Here is a 23,584-nt window from a genome sequence, read left to right as displayed (position 1 = left end):
TACATCTCTGCTTTTTATGGATGCTAAAAATAACTAATGCAGCTGTTTAAACAGATTCTGTAAATAGATAAAATAGCAGGTAATGTATGTAATCCTACAATTAATATATTACTTCCTTTACCACATGTGCGTTTATTTTATCTTAGTATATGTACATGGTAGGTATGCCAAGTGGAATTTTCTTATCAATTTTACATTCCATGAATTGGCATTGAATCTAATAATAAATGGTCTGCAATCGGGCTTTCAAAATACATTTTGAGGGTACGTAATAAAAACAAAACAGATCATAAATACCCCTATGTATATAATCTTTAGAATATTTGTGAAATTGGACACTATACTTCACGTACTTTGACAAAGTTTAAACAGTAGTTCGCTTTCCTATAATCTTTCTAAACATTATAGAAATCCATCTATTAAAACGTGTTTTTTTCTCCTTTTTTTTTTTTTTTTAGAAAAGCTTGAAATTTATTTTGTACACCAGGAAGCAAAGATTGCTGCTCACATTTTAAGATTGACGGAAGGAAATGTTTTATTTAACGATGCACTCAACACAATTTATTGACAGTTATATGGCGTCGGACATACGGTTAAGGACCACACAGATATTGACAGATGAAAGTGCTGTCGCCACTTCATGGGCTACTCTTTTCGATTAGTAGTAAGGGATCTTTTATATGCACCATCCCACAGACAGGATAACACATACCACAGCCTTTGATATACCAGTCGTGGTGCACTGACTGGAGTGAGAAATAGTCCAATGGGCCCACCGACGGGAATCGATCCCAGACTGACAGTGCATCAAGCGAACATTTGACTATATACTGGGCTATATACGTACCGCCCCTTTTAAGATTGAAGCAAATGCCTACAGGTTAGAAGCAGTTCTAGAAATCAGTCTCAAAATTAGGTTTGTAGTGTAACCTTTTTTTCTTTTCTTTTTTACCGTAGTGTGGAAGACAAACATGGATAAAATCATTCCTGACATATCTGGAATACTCTAAAAAATGGCTGATTATCAGAAAACACTTCAAAGCATATTGTGCATTTTGAGGGGTATTTGCAGCTCACCCCTGTCAATACTGAGCCTTGTTTAATCAATACTGTAATATGTCATCAGATTCCTGCCTGCATCAGACTGGGACCAAACTGGGACCATGCTTATAAAAATTGCTTTAGAGTCTAGACCCAAATGTCCAATGTTACAGCATTTAATTTGTATGGTGTTGCCATGATGTTAAAGTCATAGACTCTATTAGAGTCTACGAGTCTAGGCTATAAAGGTTTTATAAGCAGCTCATTATGTTAACATTACCGTCTAAGAGCCAGATGACACGCATTTCTATTTTTTATATACAAAGTATAAAAAGTTTTAGTCGCCAAATGAAAAAGAAATGGTTGCATATGTAACCAAATGAAAAAGAAATGGTTGCATATGTAACCAAATGAAAAAGAAATGGTTGCATATGTAACCAAATGAAAAAGAAATGGTTGCATATGTAACCAAATGAAAAAGAAATGGTTGCATATGTAACCAAATGAAAAAGAAATGGTTGCATATGTAACCAAATGAAAAAGAAATGGTTGCATATGTAACGCTAAAAAAGAAATGGTTGCATATGTAACCAAATGAAAAAGAAATGGTTGCATATGTAACCAAATGAAAAAGAAATGGTTGCATATGTAACCAAATGAAAAAGAAATGGTTGCATATGTAACCAAATGATCGTAACATAAAGGGCTGTTTGTAAGCAAGGGCTATGGGGCCTAATTCGCTAAACTCTTGCAACTTTGCGATCTCGCAGTGCAATGCTAAAAGACTTAAAAGAGAGGATACTGTGTTGTCTAGCAGAGCCTAAGGGACCTTTGTGAATTAGGTCCCTGGTATAGTGCTTATAAAACATTTAGAGTCATAGTATAAACATTTAGAGTCATAGTATAAACATTTAGAGTCACAGTATAAAATGTTTAGAGTCATAGTATATGCAACCAAATGATCATAATGTAAAGGGCTGTTTGTAAGCATGGGCTCTGGTTCTCTGCTGCTGTTTGTTAGTAATTAAAGTGTCGCAATAATCATCAACACATTCTGCTTTGTTATCTGTTATATGCATCATAATCCTTGCATCACTCGATGAGGTAATATCCATTTGAGTCTTCACTGGCAGTTTTGTATAAGATGAAAATTCTCATCATCATCATCATGAGAATCATTAATACATTTGTTAGTAAGATCACACATTTTGAGTGTTTCCATGGTAGCGGTGTGCACGATGACACTTTTAGTCATCAGTGGGTATCATCACTGCAATTGCATCCTCAAAATTATGAATACATTTGTTGGTAAGTCTCTGAAATTGGGGTTTCCATGGCAACAATGTACACGATCCCAGTTTTAGTAATCAGTTAGCATCATCACTGCAACTGTATCATCAGTAACTATGCACTTAACGTAATCTTAGTGCTAAGATTGCTCCATAAAACAGAATCATGAATACATTTGTTGATACGGTCTCTCTATCTGGGATTTCCATGGCAGCAGTGTCTAAGAATAGTTTTAGTCATTGGTAAGAATGTCTCATCATCAGTATGTATCATCGGAATCATCGATACATTTGTTGATAAGGTCCCTCAGATTGGGGTTCTCCATGGCAGCTGCTATTCTTTCCTTGTCATTAATCTGTTTGTTGACTGTAAAAAACAAAAACAAATATTAACATGTACAATGCAAGTTGGAGTAAAATTCTTGGTGGCAAATTAAAATAAAATAATCACTAAACTGTATGCAAATTGTGTGGTGCTTAGGCCATAGTACTGTATGTCTACACCTAAAGATGAAAACAAATTTGTCATAGCAGAAAATAGATATCATCTAAAACGTGAAGACGCAACAATTAAAAGACGAAAACTTGACACATATGGTTATTTAAAAAATTCATTAGTATACAACAAACAAAAATATAATATTAATATTTACTTTAGTAAGTTGATGTATAAAAAGTTTAATTTCCAAAGGCAATCGGCATTTGGAGTTTATAATTCTCTATGGCACATTTTTGCCGTGGACTATATTCAGGGTTTTTTTCAATGGCATGGGTTTTTTTGCCATGGACATTTTCTTAATTACAGGTGTTGTTTATCCATATGTGAAATACACAAACCATTCATCAAAGCAATGTAAGATTATTTAGGAAAATAATCACTAATTTTTACTCAATTTTCAAAGTAGAACTTTAGTCAAATTTGATAGCATAAGCTCAGCTATTAATTCTGTTATCAGCATCTGTTTAATAAAGTTAATATTATGACTACATCAAACAAAATACATGTATTAATAGAAACACACTTACTCTCTTTAGCCGTTTCATGGCTGCCTTCTTTGATAAAAATATCAATCTACAAATAAAATAGGAAATAATAATACTAATAAAACAAAGTCACAAACATAAGGTAAACATATACAATCCATATTAAATATCAAGGGTTATATAGATAAATTAAAATTATAATAAATAACCCAAATTTAATTATTAAATAACTTTAACTACTACATACACTTACATGTAGGTACTATTGTAAACTGACAGTGAGTGTGCAGGGGCGTGCGCAGGAAATTTTGCAGGGGGGGGGGGGGGTTGAGGTGTCTGGTGTCTGATGATAACATCTCAGTACTTCCATATTCATTCACAGGAATGTAAAAAATCTGTATTGTGATTGGTTAATTACATTCTTTTTCCGGGATCAAATGAAAATAACACCCGGAAAGCTAATGACGTCATTAGAAAGTGATGTCATAGCAACTGGAACAGGCAACGTTGACGATTCAAGGGTCTACCGTTAGATTATAGCCAGGCTTTTTTGCTTTTTTTCAAGAAATACCAAATATACAGTTAGTTCTGTAGAAAAAACGATTCAGTTTACAATGGACATAACCATATGGAGTTTTTAGATTTGCGGGTGTTACTGTCTATTTGATGCCCGCAAATGTTTCATTTTTGACCTCAGGCTAACGCCTTCAATCAAAAATGACATTTGCGATATCAAATAGACAATAACACCCGCAAATCTAAAAACTCCATATGGTTATCTTCTAATAGTACATATCATTTGGAAATTTATGAAACTATAAAAGCTGATAGAGCTGATACACGTACCAATGTATCATTTTGTTTATTAAAAACATTTAGCACTTCAGCAGGACATAAATAAAAATGTTATAGCTTGAAAAAATTAAGTTTGATTAAACAATTTTCAAAGCATATGAATTATACAAGCTATCACTTATAACTGAAAAATCAGTTACCCGGTCCTGGGTTAAAAAAAAGTCAGAAAAACCACATAACAGGAATACCAGTCAGGCCAATCTAAAATATGTATGCCCTGTGTCGACAGTCGGCTACTGATACTGTGAAATCACTTTTGTTTGTGGTGGTTTAAAATTAATTTAATTCAAGGACTGGTGCAGTCAATGAATTTAAGAACACAATGGAAATATAACACATGTATACATATAACACCAATTGTACCAGGGCTTCTAGATTATGGTAGCCCCACTCCCATGGCTAGTGATATTCAGTGTTGGGCTAGTAAATAACTACTATTAACATGCCAGACAGGGCTTCTAGATTATGGTAGCCCCACTCCCATGGCTAGTGATATTCAGTGTTGGGCTAGTAAATAACTACTATTAACATGCCAGACAGGGCTTCTAGATTATGGTAGCCCCACTCCCATGGCTAGTGATATTCAGTGTTGGGCTAGTAAATAACTACTATTAACATGCCAGACAGGGCTTCTAGATTATGGTAGCCCCACTCCCATGGCTAGTGATATTCAGTGTTGGGCTAGTAAATAACTACTATTAACATGCCAGACAGGGCTTCTAGATTATGGTAGCCCCACTCCCATGGCTAGTGATATTCAGTGTTGGGCTAGTAAATAACTACTATTAACATGCCAGACAGGGCTTCTAGATTATGGTAGCCCCACTCCCATGGCTAGTGATATTCAGTGTTGGGCTAGTAAATAACTACTATTAACATGCCAGACAGGGCTTCTAGATTATGGTAGCCCCACTCCCATGGCTAGTGATATTCAGTGTTGGGCTAGTAAATAACTACTATTAACATGCCAGACAGGGCTTCTAGATTATGGTAGCCCCACTCCCATGGCTAGTGATATTCAGTGTTGGGCTAGTAAATAACTACTATTAACATGCCAGACAGGGCTTCTAGATTATGGTAGCCCCACTCCCATGGCTAGTGATATTCAGTGTTGGGCTAGTAAATAACTACTATTAACATGCCAGACAGGGCTTCTAGATTATGGTAGCCCCACTCCCATGGCTAGTGATATTCAGTGTTGGGCTAGTAAATAACTACTATTAACATGCCAGACAGGGATTCTAGATTATGGTAGCCCCACTCCCATGGCTAGTGATATTCAGTGTTGGGCTAGTAAATAACTACTATTGCCATGCCAGACAGGGCTTCTAGATTATGGTAGCCCCACTCCCATGGCTAGTGATATTCAGTGTTGGGCTAGTAAATAACTACTATTGCCATGCCAGACAGGGCTTCTAGATTATGGTAGCCCCACTCCCATGGCTAGTGATATTCAGTGTTGGGCTAGTAAATAACTACTATTAACATGCCAGACAGGGCTTCTAGATTATGGTAGCCCCACTCCCATGGCTAGTGATATTCAGTGTTGGGCTAGTAAATAACTACTATTGCCATGCCAGACAGGGCTTCTAGATTATGGTAGCCCCACTCCCATGGCTAGTGATATTCAGTGTTGGGCTAGTAAATAACTACTATTGCCATGCCAGACAGGGCTTCTAGATTATGGTAGCCCCACTCCCATGGCTAGTGATATTCAGTGTTGGGCTAGTAAATAACTACTATTGCCATGCCAGACAGGGCTTCTAGATTATGGTAGCCCCACTCCCATGGCTAGTGATATTCAGTGTTGGGCTAGTAAATAACTACTATTGCCATGCCAGACAGGGCTTCTAGATTATGGTAGCCCCACTCCCATGGCTAGTGATATTCAGTGTTGGGCTAGTAAATAACTACTATTGCCATGCCAGACAGGGCTTCTAGATTATGGTAGCCCCACTCCCATGGCTAGTGATATTCAGTGTTGGGCTAGTAAATAACTACTATTGCCATGCCAGACAGGGCTTCTAGATTATGGTAGCCCCACTCCCATGGCTAGTGATATTCAGTGTTGGGCTAGTAAATAACTACTATTGCCATGCCAGACAGGGCTTCTAGATTATGGTAGCCCCACTCCCATGGCTAGTGATATTCAGTGTTGGGCTAGTAAATAACTAATATTGCCATGCCCGACGGCTAGTGAATTTTTTGGTCAAATGTTACAGTTAAGTCTATTTTGTAAATATGACTATCCTGTGCCCCCCCCCCCCCCCCCCCCCAATGTTAGCGTTTTAAGCTCTATCTCCCGCTTTTGGTAACATTTTTGATTATAACTAGTATTTAGTCAAATTGTATTAACTTTAAGTAAAGTAGGGCTAGTGAATTTTTAATTGTGGCTAGTAAATTTCTAAAATCACTGATCCCATGGCTAGTGAATTTTATAAAAAAAATTAGAAGCCCTGCAATTTATGATACAATGTACAATGTACTACCTTTTCGATCAACAAATTTAAGTACCAATGAATAGTGTGGGTGCTTTGGTTTTTTTTAGTAAAACAAATATATAAGCCCATTAAAATAAAACATTTCACAGTTTTAGTGAACATAGTCTATTAGAGAATCACCACTCATAGATGGGCAAGGTAACTTTGAATTTCTGTTACTTGTAAGTATCTTAAAAAAAAACCCATTAATTTCATCTGCATGTGTAATTCTCGTAAAACCAGTCAACATATTATTACTTTGTACGGGTCTGGCAAGCACTTCTCCATCTTCTTTCTCAAACTGAGACCTGCAAAACACATTACATCGACAACATCAAAAACAGAACAGTTTGCATATTTAACAAGATATTTACTGACGGAATGAGAAAGACTGACAGCAGAAAGTGACTGTAACCAATGTATAGCCTTGAGTGGGAGGTAGCCCAGTGGTACAGCACTCACTCGATGCGTGGTCGATCTGGGATTGATCCCTGTCGGTGGGCCCATTGGGCTATTTCTCATTCCAGCCAGTGCACCATGACTGGTATATCAAAGGCTGTGGTATGTACTACCCTATCTGTGGGATGGTGCATATAAAAGATCCCTTGCTGCTAATCGAAAAGAGTAGCCCGTGGCGACTGGGTTTCTTCTCTCAATATCTGTGTGGTCCTTAACCATACACATGTATGTCTGACGCCATATAACCGTAAATAAAATGTGTTAAGTACACCGTTAAATAAAACATTTCTTTCTTTCTTTCCAATCTAGCCTTATTCATGATGTCAGAAGTAAACTGTGTCACACATAATCCCACATAACTGACATTTAATCCTACATTACATCTTTTACTTTGTATTACATACATACATACACACACACATACATATATACATACATACATACATGCACACACACACACACACATGCATACACACACATACATACATGTACATACACACACACACACACATACATGTACATACATACACATACACATACACATGTACACACATACATACATGCACATACAACAACGGCATGGGACAATTTGTGATGCCAGAAAGGATTTAATTATCCCCTGCGCCAGTGCGTTAATATCTATGTATGTAATAGTCAACCTCGACATACATACAATATATAGATATTCATACATCAATACATACTAGCCAGTGTCAGGTCTGCCCACTGTTTCATGCACGTAAGCGGGATCGACCGCGTAGATTGTAGGCCCCATGCATATGGTTGAGTTAAAAGAGCTTCCTTTTTTATGGAAGCTTCAATAGCTCAGAGAGTATCGTGGTTAGTCTTGCAATTTGCGGGCGAATCGGTGCCACAGGTTCGAGTCCCAACAACGGCATGGGACAATTTGTGAGGCCAGAAAGGATTTAATTATCCCCTGCGCCAGTGCGTTAATATCTATGTATGTAATAGTCAACCTCGACATACATACAATATATAGATATTCATACATCAATACATACATACATCAGCCTACATACATTAATTAATATATGTAGTAGTGAATGTGGTTGACAATACCAAGTGTATTTTTTTCTCTCAGTATATTATAACATATCTTTAATTTAAAAAGTTTGTTTTGTTTAACAACACCACTAGAGCACATTGATTTATTAATCATTGACATTTGGTAAATCTGACACATAGTCATCAGAGGAAACCTGCTACATTTTTTCTAATGCAGCAAGGGATCTTTTATATATATATATATATATATATATGCACTTTCTTGCAGACAGGAAAGCACATACCACGACCTTTGTCCAACTGTGGTGCACTGGTTGGAATGAAGAAAAAAAACAATCAGCTGAATGGATCCATTGAGGTGGTTTGATCCTGCGATCCAAACATCTCAAGCGAGCACTCAACCGACTGAGCTAAATCCTGCCCCCTAGCTTTAATTTAAATATGTCAAATGTATACATTATATATAACTGTTACAGCAGATATATAGAGGTTATTACCAGAGTGATTTTTGGTATCATCAATATCATATATTAGGAATAAAAATTGTATTATGCGAGCCTCTGGCGAGCATAATACATTATTTTTATTCCTAATATATGATATTGACGATACCGAAATACACGAGGGTAATAATCTCTTCATCATATAAGCTCAAGCTTTATACAACGTCTTTTTGTAAACTGTACATGCACGCAACTTTAATTCCAGTCCGCCATTACTAGATATTCAAATGACGTAAGAATAAGTGGCGCTGTGTATTTTTTAATGGAAATGATGTCAAACTCAAATGACATCATTTTGGATGTCCTTACATCAAAATAAAGTTATGCCTAATGTTTTTTGTTTTCTGAACAGCTTTCAGTATCAAATTGCCATTGAAATGTTTTTATTTGATGACTATGAATGCATATATGTCAATCATGGAATATCACCCAAGTACGTTTGCTTAAATGTCAATAAACCTAGTGCCGAGACCTCGACTAATTTACATCTAATTTGCAAAGTTATCAAATTCTTAAAGTATGTGATCTGAAAAATATCACATACTTTGACTGCACTGAAAATGTAAGACATTATATGATATAAATCAATTATTATCAATATCTGAACTCTGTGAGATCGATTTCTTGTCTATGCATTGTACATAGCAGACATCTGTTTTGCCATTCATTTAATTCAAACAAAACATGATTGTATTTCCTGTGAAATGTTAGACAATAAACATTTATATCTTGTTTTTGGAAGAGAAGACGGAACATAATTAGAGTGGAAACCCGCTCTCGCTACTTCATGAGCTATTCTTTTCGAGTAGCAGCATGGGATCTTTTATATGCACCATCTCACAAACAGAATAACACATACCACAGGCCTTTCATATACCAGTTGTGGTGCACTGGCTGGAGCAAGGAATAGCCCAGTGGGCCCACCAACGGGAATGGATCCCAGACCGACCAAGCATCAAGCAAACACATTACCACTGGGCTATGTCCTACCCCATTCAAACTATTGATTACTGACAGTGCTAACTTGAAAAACTGAATAGCAACTAATATTTAACAAACATGTACAGTTATTAGAATTATTTACCAATCTCTGAAACTTGAACAGCATACAGTGATGTGATACTGGACAAAATATTCCCTTACAAATTGAACTATATGTAAGCTAGCCTGCACCAGCCAATATCAGTGACCTCAGACGGCCTATTGCTCTTCGAATGCCACACATGACACTAAAATCAACAAAGTTTCAAACAATGTTTTGTATTAATTTGCATTAGTTAGTTAATTTGATCTGCTTAACTACACCACTAGAGCACACTGATTTATTAATAATTGGCTATTGGATGTCAAACATTTGGTAATTTTGACGTATAGTCTTAGAGAGAAAACTTGCTACATTTTCCTATTAGTAGCAAGGGATCTTTTATATATGCACCATCCTACAGACAGGATAGGACATACCACGACATTTGATATACCAGTCATGGTGCACTGCCTGGAATGAGAAATAGCCCAATGGGCCCACTGATGGGGATTGATCTAAGACAAACCATGCATCAAGCGAGCGCTTTACCACTGGGCTACGTCTCGCCCTTTTACCTTGCATTATAACCGTTTAGTATATTGAAAATAATTACAATAAGAAACTTAAGATTTATTTGTGTCAGATTTTTGTTGAGGCCAACCTACATGAAATATTTTACAACTTACCGATGAGAGAAGCCAGTGAGCAGTGAGGCACAGTCGGTGTGAATTCAACTCTGATCAACGTCTGACCATCGGTCAGCCTCGACACGCTGACACAATCTTCAGACACCACATTCAACTCTTCAAGGTTTTCAGGTTTTTCAGGGTCATGAACATCTCGAATCACATCTAAAAATTGATGAAAAAAGCCCTCTTAAAATGTGGTCATTTCATTTGTATTACATGTATATTTTCACGTATATTGCGTGAAATGGGTTCACTTGGTACAAATATTGCTTAATCTCACTGGCTCTGCATGCAAGTATCAGGTTTTACTCCACTCCCCCCACTAATACATGTATGTAACAGGGTTATGCTGTCGTTCGCCAAATTGCCAAATTAAACATGAATTTGGTGAAAATATTTCTTTAATAATTTGCCCAAAAGCTAATATGAAAATGCCAGCATATTTGTAGATCTGCAACTGTTTAAAATGGACATCAAATAACCTTTTTTAATAATAATGATGTAAAAATTTAGTAACTTTGGATTTCTAGAAAATGGTATATTTGTACATGTATGTTACCGCGTCTGGGCCTATGTTTTACCATAAGCATGCGCAGATATGAGACCATGCAAAAAAATATTAAAATGCTGAAATTTTATTACAAGTCATTTTCCTTTTTTTCCTTCATATTTTGTTTTGTTCAAGAAATTCATTAGAAGATGATAAAGGAAGGAAATGGTTTATTTGACAACGCACTCAACACATTTTATGTACGGGTATATGGTGTCGGATATATGGTTAGAAGATCAGATTCATACAGTAAAATGTATGTATACGTGTCATTTTATTTTTTTTAAATGTATTAATTTCATACATGTACATGCATGTATGTCATCACCTATGATGTAACCGGAACATTGAGTTTCTTCCTGTATTGTGTGTATTAGTGGTTACTATGTGTAATATTTGTTATCGATGGAATCAAAAATGATCAATGTAATATATGTTATGCCCAACATAGAATGAGCACTAATCTAGCTGCTTCAGGTATCCTGGAATAATCAATAGATGCACACCTAAGAACAAACAGTAAAGTAAACATGTATGTGTAACCAAAAAGAAATAAAACAATTATTATTTATTTAAATAGTCTGTCCTTTGCCATACACAACAATCTATTTGTTATTAATATCTACTGTCAAATTAATTTGCCAAAACAAGTTTTTAAAGAGAACCACTTTTGGTGTACTACCGTACATAAAACGTAACAAACCGTTGTGCACTGCATTCTTGTTATATGTTCGGCAATTTCCGTCTCTGGACCCTTATAATTGGTATTAAAGAAAAGTTTTCACTGATGAAAAAACAAATGATGTAAATCACTTATCAAAGTGTTTTTCATTTTAGACATGTATGTACAGTGCTGTCTGGTGTATCGGCGCACTTAAGCATTCAAAGACCATTTTCTATGTGAACACTGTGAAATACTTAATAAAATGTGTCTCTCACCAATGAAGCAGTGCATAATCTGAGATACACTACAAATTGTTTTATGTCAGTTGTAAATAAACATTTTAAAATTGTCCATAAATGTAGACACCCCCCTTGTATCCAAAACGATTTGCATGTCCGGTGATTCGGCGCAGTAGATGTGGATCGGTGACCCCACTATTTATAAACCGCCCATGATCTCACTTTGTAGCCTATAAACCTACACTTTTGTCCCAGGATTATTTTAGTACTTTTTTGTTTTGTCTTGTTAAAAACTAGTACATGTACTATGAAAATGAACGATCACACATGACCTATCTCGTGATCAGTTTCAGAATCGTTTTCTTGAATGGCACAGTACTGCAGATGCATACATGTTCATTATCATGCATGGCTAAGATGCCTACATGGATTTTTTTCTCAGGTAGACTGTGCACACACGTGGATCTTATTTTGCTTTTATTATTATTATTATTATTATTATTATTATTTTGTAACAATGTGACAATTGTGAACTGGAATGACTGTCAATTAAGGTGTAAAATGTTTGTTTTGTTTGCATTTGTCTGTGTTTTCCTTTACAGTTTAAATTAAAAAAAAAAAAAAAGGTGTTTTTAGACTGGTTTTAACATTCTTAATATCAATAAGGCTGACCTACTTCGCATTTATAATATATACACGAAAGCAGGTGAATGATTTATTTTGAAATTATATATAAGTATTGATAATTCTAAAAAAAAACCCCATTAATTATACCTTTAACAATAAATATGTTGATACTTGATTAAACATTGAAAATGAAATTGACCTTTAATTTGTTTTTATAAATGTGACATCACTGGTTTGCAAACATGTGCTTGCAAGCTTTTAGAATCAATAGAACCACACTTTTTATGTCCATTTGGACGGGGTGCAGTGAACTTGTATGGAAACTAATTCGTATGAACGAAAAACTCGTATGGAAAACGAACTCGTATGTAAGAAATGACGGTGAACTCGTATGGGGATGTATGAATATGCAGATATACTTTGAATAAATGTATAATTTGATGTAGAAAATAAAAATATAATTAGAAGAAAATATTTTATTACACTCGCACAAGAATTCCCAATATTCCAAACACTAAATAAATACGAAAAATGTCATTATATCATCAACTGCCCTAAAACACAACTCATTACAGTCGCACAACTCTGCTCAGATTTGGACACAGCACGAACTAGCCTTCTAACTAGACCCCCTGCCACTTAATAATATTTATTTATTTTAATTAACCAAATATCGAAGAACAGACAAAAGACAATAGAACCTGTTACACTACATGTACTTTATTAAACAAGAGTTGTAGTTTAGTTTTTTGATGTTAGCGTTTAATATTTTATGTACTTTGTTTTTGCTGGTCAACCAGACTATGTTTTTATTATACATATATGAACATGGAAATAAAGTTATTGTATTGTACTGTATTGTAATTAGAGTTTCTTAGCCTAAAACATTGTGCGAGATTAACTACCACGTGACTTGCCCAATCAATCAAATCACGCATGTCATTAGACTTATTTCCTGCGACAGAAACGGCCTCAGACCACAATTAATTTCGCTATATGTTTCTATATAGCCTTAGTGGCTATAACATTTTTATTAATATCAGCAGGCCCGAGAGGTTTTGTATGTACCTTTGCCTGCATAGGGGACACATACCCTGAAAAGGACAACCCCTGTCGTCCAGCTCTTTCTCCCAGCATATTGGTTTAAACAGACACACCCTCTAAACCAGGCCGGAGTACACCCATTTTACACAAAAAGCACTACTTTTGCATGGGCCGGAATTACCACAAACAAGTCTTCAATGTCAACAAGTTACACATGTTTACAAACTACATGCTATCCCATGTCACTTCAGTCAAAACAGCAGACTACTTGCGCAGTCAAATTTCCGGATTTTCGACAACCAAATGGGAAGATAACTGTAATCTGAGGCCAAACCGTAAACAATGCATGCATGTTTTGCATTTCTCGCTAGCCCGAACTTAAAAACCATACGTCGGGCTAGAGGGTTTGTTGACCTCTGCATAAAAACTACACACAAGTTGCTATACAGTATTGGATATATCAGTTTGTAATTTCAATACGAGTTCACTGCATTTTCCCCATACGAGTAAGTCTTCCATACGAGTTCACTTGTGGATTTCCATACGAGTTCATTGCATTCCCCCCCATACGAGTAAGTTTTCCATACGAGTTCACCGCAAGCCATTTGGACTATCCACTATTCCAACACAAGCGTGAAAACCCCCAGAAAACCCCCAGAACCGAATGACAATTTCTGCTGGACAGAATTTTGTGGTGTACTGTAGCTGCACACACCCCAGCACTCTACCTCCCCCCCCCCCCGAAAAAAACAACCCCCACCATTTCCTCAGTTGACATTAGACCGGAAATGCTCACCATAAATGGTCTCTTGTAACAATTTCAACTCTTTGGCCTCGTTACTGTCAGGTTCAACAATCTGAGTAGTTTGTAGATTCATACATGGTTCGCGCACTTTATCTGACTCGTCAGATTTTGACAGACCAACCGTTTTAAATATATCAACAATTGTTTGCATGGTCCGATTGTAAATAAACAAACGAAAATAAACAGCACTACTACTTCCGGTAGTCTTCTTTCTCGTGAGGTTTCCTCTCCGCTTGAAGGAGCACCGTCACACTACTGTCGATATTTCTTGGTATTAAGATATAAAATTAGTAATAATGTAACACAATTAACATTAATATTGTAAAACAAAACGTGATCTCCTTATTTAATATATAGAACTCAATTAAATTAGGATAGCTACAATAAAACAAATAATGTGTTTGTAATTCCCGCATTTCTTTTTGCCTTTTTGTGGTACCTTTACGGTTACCAACTTCCGTTTTGAACTTGTGGCGGCGAGGTGGTTAGGTGTTTAACTTGTAGGACTTTCTTTTTTTTTTCTCGTTTTTATGTTGATATTTATTTGTGAATAGCTTCAATGGTGGAATGTTTAATATTGCATGTCATATGCATATTGCAGGCGCTGACATGTATTATTTAGCTAAATTTTACTTTTTAGGGTCACACATGACATTTTCTATGTCATATACCTAGTTTTCGTGGGGTAAAAATTCCGTATCCCCTCATTGAAGTATTGATTTAAAGTAATTAATTAAATGTTGCTTTAGGCAATGAAAGCAACGTTCTAGTGCTAAGATATCAAACCCTAACCTGTTATTAAAGATATTTTACAAATTTGTTGGGTGGTGGTAATTAAGGAAGTCTTGCTGAACAGTGGTAATTATAAATTAAAATTTCAGTTAAATATATAAAAAAAATCGGTAATCCATTTATTTTGTTTGCATAATGATAATCCATCATAAACATTGAAATAATGTCCTGAATTTATGCAAAACTGGACTTGAATGTGCAATGCGCAAATGAAAATTTCATTGAAGATTACAGTTGTTAATTAAAGGCCTGCCAGGCTGGGTCAATGTCAAGGCCTCTGGAAAAGCAGATTGATGTAGCCTATCCTCAACCATTCACTTTCATAGTTTTAGGTTTACCAGTCTGATATGTCTGCCATCGCAGAGTTGATGGCAGATGTAGGTGTTACTACATGTACAACGAATTGGTAACTGTTTCACAGGCTGACATACAAATTATCATAATGAAGTCAATACATGCATGTAGTCCTATTTAATACTGTGAGAGACATGAAACTTGGTCTTTGCCTTGATCAAAATCAAATCGAGCTGTAAATTGCTGTCTGTTGGGTGATCAATATTCCACCGTCCAAAACCTTTCCAGACAAGTGTGGAGGGGAGCGGGAGTGATCACTTGATTTTCCTGTTAGTTGCAACTTTTAGACTGAAACTGGAGTTAACGGGTCAAGGACACCACCCACAAAATACGTCATCTACCAGTCTCTCGGGTACATGTAGAAGTGTAGACAGCTGACCAGACAAGAAAATTTAAATATATATCCAAGTTTTTGGGGCATCATTTATCCAGAGATGAAAGGTTTTAGTTACTCATAGATTTGTACATTGTTTCTGGGTGGAGGTTTTTTGCTCTTTGCCTATAATTTTGCATATTCTCAATCCAAAACGTTTCATACATTGTGAATGGGGTCTGCTATTTTAGACCGTAGTGCAACAGGCATTGCAATAAGTCAAGAACAGTTATTCAGGTTTCCAGGATGTTACCATGTATAAAAAAAAAAAGAGATCAAGAATGATACTTCATTCTGCACAAAATGTTTTGAACAAAAACACCATCAACTTAATTTTGATCAAATGTGTGTTATGGTTTATGCAAATTTTCAGTTCTCATATGCTTGTCTTGATAGAAACCAAGATTTAAAACTTACAAATAGGAAGTGCATATAATTATCAATTATTGACCTTCATTGAGGGCAATAATTGTTTTATTACATAATGACATCCATAAGACTTGTACATTCCTGCTTTGTTTATCAGAATCGAAATACGCCAGTGCTTATAATTTCTCGCATAATGCATTCTAACTGAAGAGATTGAATGAAGTATATCACGTAATCCTATGAGGTTGTATAACAAGCATAGGAATGCAGAAATAAACACATGAAACACTACCAACTTGGTACAAAAATTAAATTTGAGACACTATGACCAGCAAGAGTGTTGAAATAATATTAAAAATAAAATAAAAAACAAAAATAATAAATTTGAACATATATTTAAACTGAACAGTTACTGATTACCTCCAAAAGCATTTCTTTAAAACCAGGGAGTGCCCAATCCAACTACATTATTATGTATCATGTACGTTTCTAAATCTGCGAAATATTCCTTACAAAATTTGACAACTACTGACCTTGTCTTTGTCGTATTTCTGGAATTAAACTCAGTATGTCTATGAATAAAGATGTTATCTTTTTGTTGAAGGACAGCAAAGCATTTTGTCACAAGTTTGTGTTTGTTTACATTAGAATTAGCAGTTGATATTGCATTATGTTACCTATTCATTAATTGGATAACATTTTGTCTCATCTTTATTTTCACTGGTTAAATCTTCTATGGTAATATCACTTTTGATCTTACTGCTGAGACCGTCTGAGTGCAATATTACTATTTACGGAAGGTCATGTGACTGGTTTTTGACCAATAAGAATACATATAATATATATATTTGCATTATGTAATAAAATATCTTAAATTGTAACTTTTTTGTGATTGCAGTGTGTTTCCTCCCTCTCTCTCTCTCTCTCTCTCTCTCTCTCTCTCTCTCTCTCTCTCTCTCTCTCTCTCTCTCTCTCTCTCTCTCTCTCTCTCTCTCTGTCCCTGTCTCTGTCTCTGTCTATGTCTTTCTGACTGTCTAGTGCCCATTTGATCAAATAGTGATACATCAAATAGTCATGGTTTAAAATGGCAAAGAGGTCGTTACACGTGTATATATTCACAACATATTTTTTTTGATAATGTGCATTTTGTTTTAGGTATTATAGACAGAGCAATGTCAGCATCAACAATACCTGATATAGTAAAGAAAAATGTGAGGGCAGTGCTGCTATCAAAGATAGGGGGTGTTGTGGCTGCCCAGTTTCTCAAGGATTACAAACATCTGGTTCAAGAGAAGTTAAACTACGTTGAGTATGGGTTTCCAGACATTGAAACTTTTATCAAAGCAATCCCAGATTATGCTCGGTAAGAATGCAGTTGATTTCTTGAACAGGGGTTAACTTTATTTCTCACTCCAGGCAGCGCGGCTGCTGAGAGTACTCGCCCGCTCACCTAATGCGAGTAAAAATTCCAACGGACGATTTAAAAAATGCAACTACCAGCCCAACGGTTTATCTGTACTTTTGATTTTGTTTGACACGTGATGTTGATCACTTACCAACTTATTAATAATGTTTTGTCAATATTATCTATATATTTCCTTTGAAGTAAAGACACTGTATATTATAATATTGTTAGTAATGCATTGTTCTATAGTCTGGCGGTCAAGTAGAAATTCTGGCAGGCTAGTAAAATTTAGTTGGTTCTGGCCCGGCGAGCTAGTTAAAATAATTTTAAATTAAATATTTTCCATTTCTGCACCCCTTAGGCAGTGCACCAGGACTAGTATATCAAATGCGGTGGTACATGTGTAGGGAACATTTAGTATTGTGTGGCGATTCACAACACAAGTTTCAGAGATTGCTGCTGTCAGGTGTTTTTGATATAGGAGGACTGCCACTAGCTCTGAAATTGATTTGAGATTAGTGCAAACTGATAAATATTGTATTAAAAATGAACATTTATATCACAACTTATAATATAATGATTGTTTCTCATGTTTTGAGAATTTATCGATGTATAACAGTCACAAATTGTATAAAATCGCGTAACGAAGTGATTTTATACTAAATTTGTCACTGTTATTCATCAATAAATTTGCAAAAGATGACGAACAATTCTTATAATTACAAACAGCACAACTTATGTAGTTAAAACTACAAATAAATCGGTTTTTAACGTTCGTCACATAATCTGCTTTACATAATGACGTCCCATTTGACGTAATGACGTCATTTTCTGAGGTGTTTATTTTAAAATCCTTCACTATGCTACGCAATTTTATGGAGTTTGTGACAATTGTAAATCGATAAATTCATTTCAAAAACGATAAACAGATTTTTTCAATACTTTTCGGGGAAGCATGTCTTAACCACTCATAAATTTAGCTGGCCACAGTTTATCCCCCACCCTCTTCTAAAATGTATGCACAAGTGCCTGGACACACCATATTTAGTTAAAATACACATAAATCGGCTTCTAGCGTCCTTTCCATGACCTGTTTTTCTTCGACATCATTCAATCAGAATTGAGCAAATCATATAAAAGCCGAAATTTTGTAATTACTTAATAATAACAAAAAATTCAACAGATTAAATTACTTTCTCGGTTATTTTGACAGCTGGAAATTTTTAAAAACACTTCATTTAGCAAGAAATCATTTATGGCACCCACCGAATGAGTATGCACACCCATGAATATTATATTTTGTACCATATATTTCCAACCAGTGCACCACAACTGCTCAAAGGCTGTGGTATGTGCTTTCCTGTCTGTGAGAAGTACATATAAAAGGTCCCCTTTCTGCATTAGGAAAAATCTAGCTGGTTTCCTCTGATGACTACATGTACATGTCAGAATTAACAAATGTTCAGTAGCCGATGATTAATTAATCAATCTGCTCTAGTTGTGTCATTAAACAAAACAAACTTTAACTATGGCTTGTAGATTATGGTAGCCCCACTACCATGGCTAGTGATATTTTATGTTGGGCTAGTAAATAACTACTGTTGCCATGCCCAATAGCTAGTGAATTTGTTTTGTCAAATGTTGCAGTTAAGTATATTTTGTAAATATGAATATTCTGCCCCCACTCCAACCCACCAATGTTAGTGTTTTTAAGCTTTATCACCTTCTTTAGATGACATCTGGTTATTACTATAATTTAGTAAAATTGTATTAACCTAAAAGTAGAGCTAGTGAATTTTTAATCGTGGCTATTAAAAAAAAATTAATCACTTATCCCATAGCTAGTGGATTTTATAAAAATTATAGAAGCCCTGCTTTAACTTTTGTACCATATATCGTTTTGTCTTTTGTTAATTTACAATTGATTATTCTCTAGGTTTGAGTACTCCCAGAAGGAAATGGCCTTTAAGATCTTTGGTGTGGGAGATCCAAACACTTACATGTCGATGGCAGCCAAGAAAGCTCAGGGCACTGGAATGTACACTGAGTCTAGAAATAAGTGTTATAAAGGTGGGTACATTAATGAGGTTCCATCAGAATGTGGTCACCGGTGTCGATGGTGTCGTGCTTATAAGCCATCGGACAAAAGGCTGATAGGTACTGGGTTCGCAGCCCGGTACCGGCTCTCACCCAGAGCGAGTTTTAACAACTCAGTGGGTAGGTGTAGGGCCACTACACATTCTTCTCTGTCACTAACCACTAACAGCCAACAACTAACTCGCTGTCCTGGACAGATAGCCCAGCCAGCTGAGGTGTGAGCACAGGACAGTGTGCTTGAACCTTAATTGGATATAAGCATGAAAATAAATTGAAAAAAGAAGAAAAGAATGTGGTCTCTGAAGTCCAGATGTTGTCGGCTGTGATACTATCCATTTCGTTTGCCCATCTTTGATGGGTTGTATTATTGTTGTCTGCCCATCTGTTAACTTTTCTCGTCTGGACCTTATTAGTCTCCCACCGGTCCAACTGGAGAGGACTATAGATTTTGTCTTGGTCTGTTTGTCTGTCTGTCTGTCCAGAGTGGACTATAGGTTTTGTCTCAGTCCTATATAGATCTGTCTGTCTGTCTCACATATAATTTTCCAGGCGCTTTTTCGCAATGCATCAAGATATTGAGCTGAAATTTGGTGTATAGTTTTATCATGCACAGTTACAGATCAAGTTTGACTTTCATTATGATTCACTCATTTTTGACAGAGTAATAAATGTAGGAGATAGCCCGGTAGGGGACATGTATTGCTTTAGCAGTACTCTCAAAATGCTTGTTGTGGATACTGAGGTATGCAGTCCTGACCATCCAACCTAACTTGCAGGGAACCACTTGGGATGGGAGTTGTGTGGCATATCATTACTAGGTTTAAATAAAGTTTTGTTTTGTGGATGGGAGGTTTGTACTTCCTAATGTAACGCATGGGTGTATGAGTGATACTATTAGTGAACTATTGGCTGTTCTGTTTGTTAATTCAGGAAATGGCATGCCCGAGACAGATGACGCTAAGAAGCTGGTTCCCAATGGACATGGCTTGTACACACTGTGCTTCAAGATTGAACACATTGACAGTACCGACAGGGATGTGAGTATTCCCTCCTAGACAGAATACATGCTTCAAGATTGAACACATTGACAGTACCGACAGGGATGTGAGTATTCCCCCTAGACAAAATACATGCTTCAAGATTGACCTCATTCACAGTACCGACAGGGATGTGAGTATTCCCTCCTAGACAAAATACATGCTTCAAGATTGACCTCATTCACAGTACCGACAGGGATGTGAGTATTCCCTCCTAGACAAAATACATGCTTCAAGATTGACCACATTGACAGTACCGACAGGGATGTGAGTATTCCCTCCTAGACAAAATACATGCTTCAAGATTGACCTCATTGACAGTACCGACAGGGATGTGAGTATTCCCTTCTAGACAAAATACATGCTTCAAGATTGACCTCATTGACAGTACCGACAGGGATGTGAGTATTCCCTTCTAGACAAAATACATGCTTCAAGATTGACCTCAATGACAGTACCGACAGGGATGTGAGTATTACAGTACCGACAGGGATGTGAGTATTACAATGCCGACAGGGATGTGAGTATTACAGTGCCGACAGGGATGTGAGTATTCCCTCCTAGACAAAATACATGCTTCAAGATTGACCTCATTCACAGTACCGACAGGGATGTGAGTATTCCCTCCTAGACAAAATACATGCTTCAAGATTGACCTCATTCACAGTACCGACAGGGATGTGAGTATTCCCTCCTAGACAAAATACATGCTTCAAGATTGACCTCATTGACAGTACCGACAGGGATGTGAGTATTCCCTTCTAGACAAAATACATGCTTCAAGATTGACCTCAATGACAGTACCGACAGGGATGTGAGTATTACAGTACCGACAGGGATGTGAGTATTACAGTGCCGACAGGGATGTGAGTATTACAGTGCCGACAGGGATGTGAGTATTCCCTCCTAGACAAAATACATGCTTCAAGATTGACCTCATTCACAGTACCGACAGGGATGTGAGTATTCCCTCCTAGACAAAATACATGCTTCAAGATTGACCTCATTGACAGTACCGACAGGGATGTGAGTATTCCCTCCTAGACAAAATACATGCTTCAAGATTGACCTCATTGACAGTACCGACAGGGATGTGAGTATTCCCTTCTAGACAAAATACATGCTTCAAGATTGACCTCAATGACAGTACCGACAGGGATGTGAGTATTACAGTGCTGACAGGGATGTGAGTATTCCCTCCTAGACAAATACATGCTTCAAGATTGACCTCAATGACAGTACCGACAGAGATGTGAGTATTACAGTGCCGACAGGGATGTGAGTATTACAGTGCCGACAGGGATGTGAGTATTCCCTCCTAGACATCGATTGCATGGAAAGTCATAAAGTTTTTGTTTGCATCTTTGAAAAAGAGGGGCAGGGCATAGCCCAATGGTAAAATGCTCACTCGATGCATGGTCGGTTTGGGATTGATCCCCGTCAGTGGGCCCTTTGGGCTATTTCTCGCACCAGTGCACCACGACTGGTACATCAAAGGCCGTGGTATGTGCTATCCTGTCTAAGGGCTGGTGCATATAAAAGATCCCTTGCTGCTAATCGAAAAGAGTAGCCCATGAAGTGGCGACAGTGGGTTTCCTCCCTCAGTATCTGTGTGGTCCTTAACCATATGTCCGACGCCAGATAACTGTAAAATGAAATGTGTTGAGTGTGTCAGTAAATAAAGCATTTCCTTCCTTCCTTTTTTTAAAATTTACAACAGTAAGAATGCTGACTGTCAAATATATTTATTAAAATCTGCATTTTTTTGTGTTTCAGTACTTGATGAGAAAATTCAGTGATGTGGGTGAAATAGGGGAAGTCAATGTGACAGCCAGGTATCGATTGAGTTTGTGATGAACATTTATTGATTCTTCGAGCCAGTGCACTACGACTGGTATATCAAAGGCTCTGGTATGTGCTGTCCTGTCTGTGGGATGGTGCATATAGAATATCCCTTGCTACTAATGAAAAAATGTACCGGGTTTCGACTTTCCTTTAAGACTATATGTATGTATATACATGTCAGAAATACTAACTGTTTGACATCCATTAGCTGATGATAAATACATGAGATGTGCTCTAGTGGTGTTGTTAAACAAAACAAACTACTTCTTCTTCATTGATTCTCTCCTATCTTAGACCTGTTTTCCATTAACGTGATTCTATATGTATGCGTTTTATAGTAGCACTGTGAATTTCTGTGTGTGGAAATGTGCTTTTTTATATTTGCGTTTTGGCAAGTGCAATACTAAAAAAAAATTGCCTTTGTCAAAGAGTATTTTTAAGCCAAAAGTAAATGACATCACTGCACAGAAAACTTGCATGTGGCAAAATCACTTATTGATAGATTTTGTTTTTCCTCTAGCTCACTTAATATCCGCGTGCGGATTCGCGTATATAGAAAAAATACTTTGTAAATGCACTGTATTGATAAACTTGTGTTAATGGAGAGCGGGTCTTACGCCAGTCAACACTGTGAAGACACTCTACTTTCCCTGACCTCTCACTATGTGAAATTTGATCAAGCCTCTTCCCCCACCTGCTTTATTTTACATGTCTAGCTCTTAAAATTGGATTCTCTTTTGACAGAAATTAAAACGGATAATACCAAATTAATTCTCCGATGATGATAAAAATTGCCGTCACAAATAAATTTTGCAATGTTCACTATTACACCGGCCTCGGTTGCATCATGGTTAGGCCATCGGTCTACAGGCTGGTAGGTACTGGGTTCGGATCCCAGTCGAGGCATGGGATTTTTAATCCAGATACCGACTCCAAACCCTGAGTGAGTGCTCCGCAAGGCTCATTGGGTAGGTGTAAACCACTTGCACAGACCAGTAATCCATAACTGGTTCAACAAAGGCCATGGTTTGTG

General features: G+C 36.7%; 2 protein-coding genes across 2 annotated transcripts in view; one reads left to right on the top strand and one right to left on the bottom strand.

Annotated features, from left to right (window-relative positions):
- Positions 1-696: 696 nt before the first annotated feature.
- Positions 697-14,471, bottom strand: LOC121377188 (cytosolic iron-sulfur assembly component 2A-like). Its single transcript, XM_041505098.1, has 5 exons — positions 14,271-14,471; positions 10,348-10,512; positions 6,908-6,957; positions 3,357-3,402; positions 697-2,697 (listed from the first exon to the last, which is right to left on the bottom strand). The coding sequence occupies exons 1-5, from the start codon at positions 14,428-14,430 to the stop codon at positions 2,591-2,593; spliced, it is 528 nt and encodes a 175-aa protein (XP_041361032.1). The 5' UTR covers positions 14,431-14,471; the 3' UTR covers positions 697-2,590.
- Positions 14,472-14,745: 274 nt separating this feature from the next.
- LOC121382278 overlaps positions 14,746-23,584 on the top strand; it is a 41,478-nt gene continuing 32,639 nt past the window's right edge. The window contains exons 1-5 of the mRNA XM_041511852.1: positions 14,746-14,779; positions 17,323-17,530; positions 19,509-19,642; positions 20,600-20,706; positions 22,483-22,541. Of these exons, the coding sequence (XP_041367786.1) occupies positions 17,340-17,530; positions 19,509-19,642; positions 20,600-20,706; positions 22,483-22,541 (491 nt within the window). The 5' untranslated portion in view covers positions 14,746-14,779; positions 17,323-17,339. The remainder of the gene's footprint in view (positions 14,780-17,322; positions 17,531-19,508; positions 19,643-20,599; positions 20,707-22,482; positions 22,542-23,584) is intronic.

Source organism: Gigantopelta aegis, chromosome 2 (assembly GCF_016097555.1).
Source record: "Gigantopelta aegis isolate Gae_Host chromosome 2, Gae_host_genome, whole genome shotgun sequence".
NCBI classification, from domain to species: Eukaryota; Metazoa; Mollusca; class Gastropoda; order Neomphalida; family Peltospiridae; genus Gigantopelta; species Gigantopelta aegis.
This window is presented reverse-complemented; position numbering and strand designations above follow the sequence as displayed.

Excerpts from the sequence above, each read along its gene's own strand:
- LOC121377188 (XM_041505098.1), bottom strand. The coding sequence starts at position 14,430 with ATGCAAACAATTGTTGATATATTTAAAACGGTTGGTCTGTCAAAATCT. Across the intron at positions 6,958-10,347 it reads CTCACTGGCTTCTCTCATCG|GTCTCAGTTTGAGAAAGAAG; the intron begins GTAAGTTGTAAA and ends TGTGTTTTGCAG. Across the intron at positions 3,403-6,907 it reads GCTTGCCAGACCCGTACAAA|ATTGATATTTTTATCAAAGA; the intron begins GTAATAATATGT and ends TTTTATTTGTAG.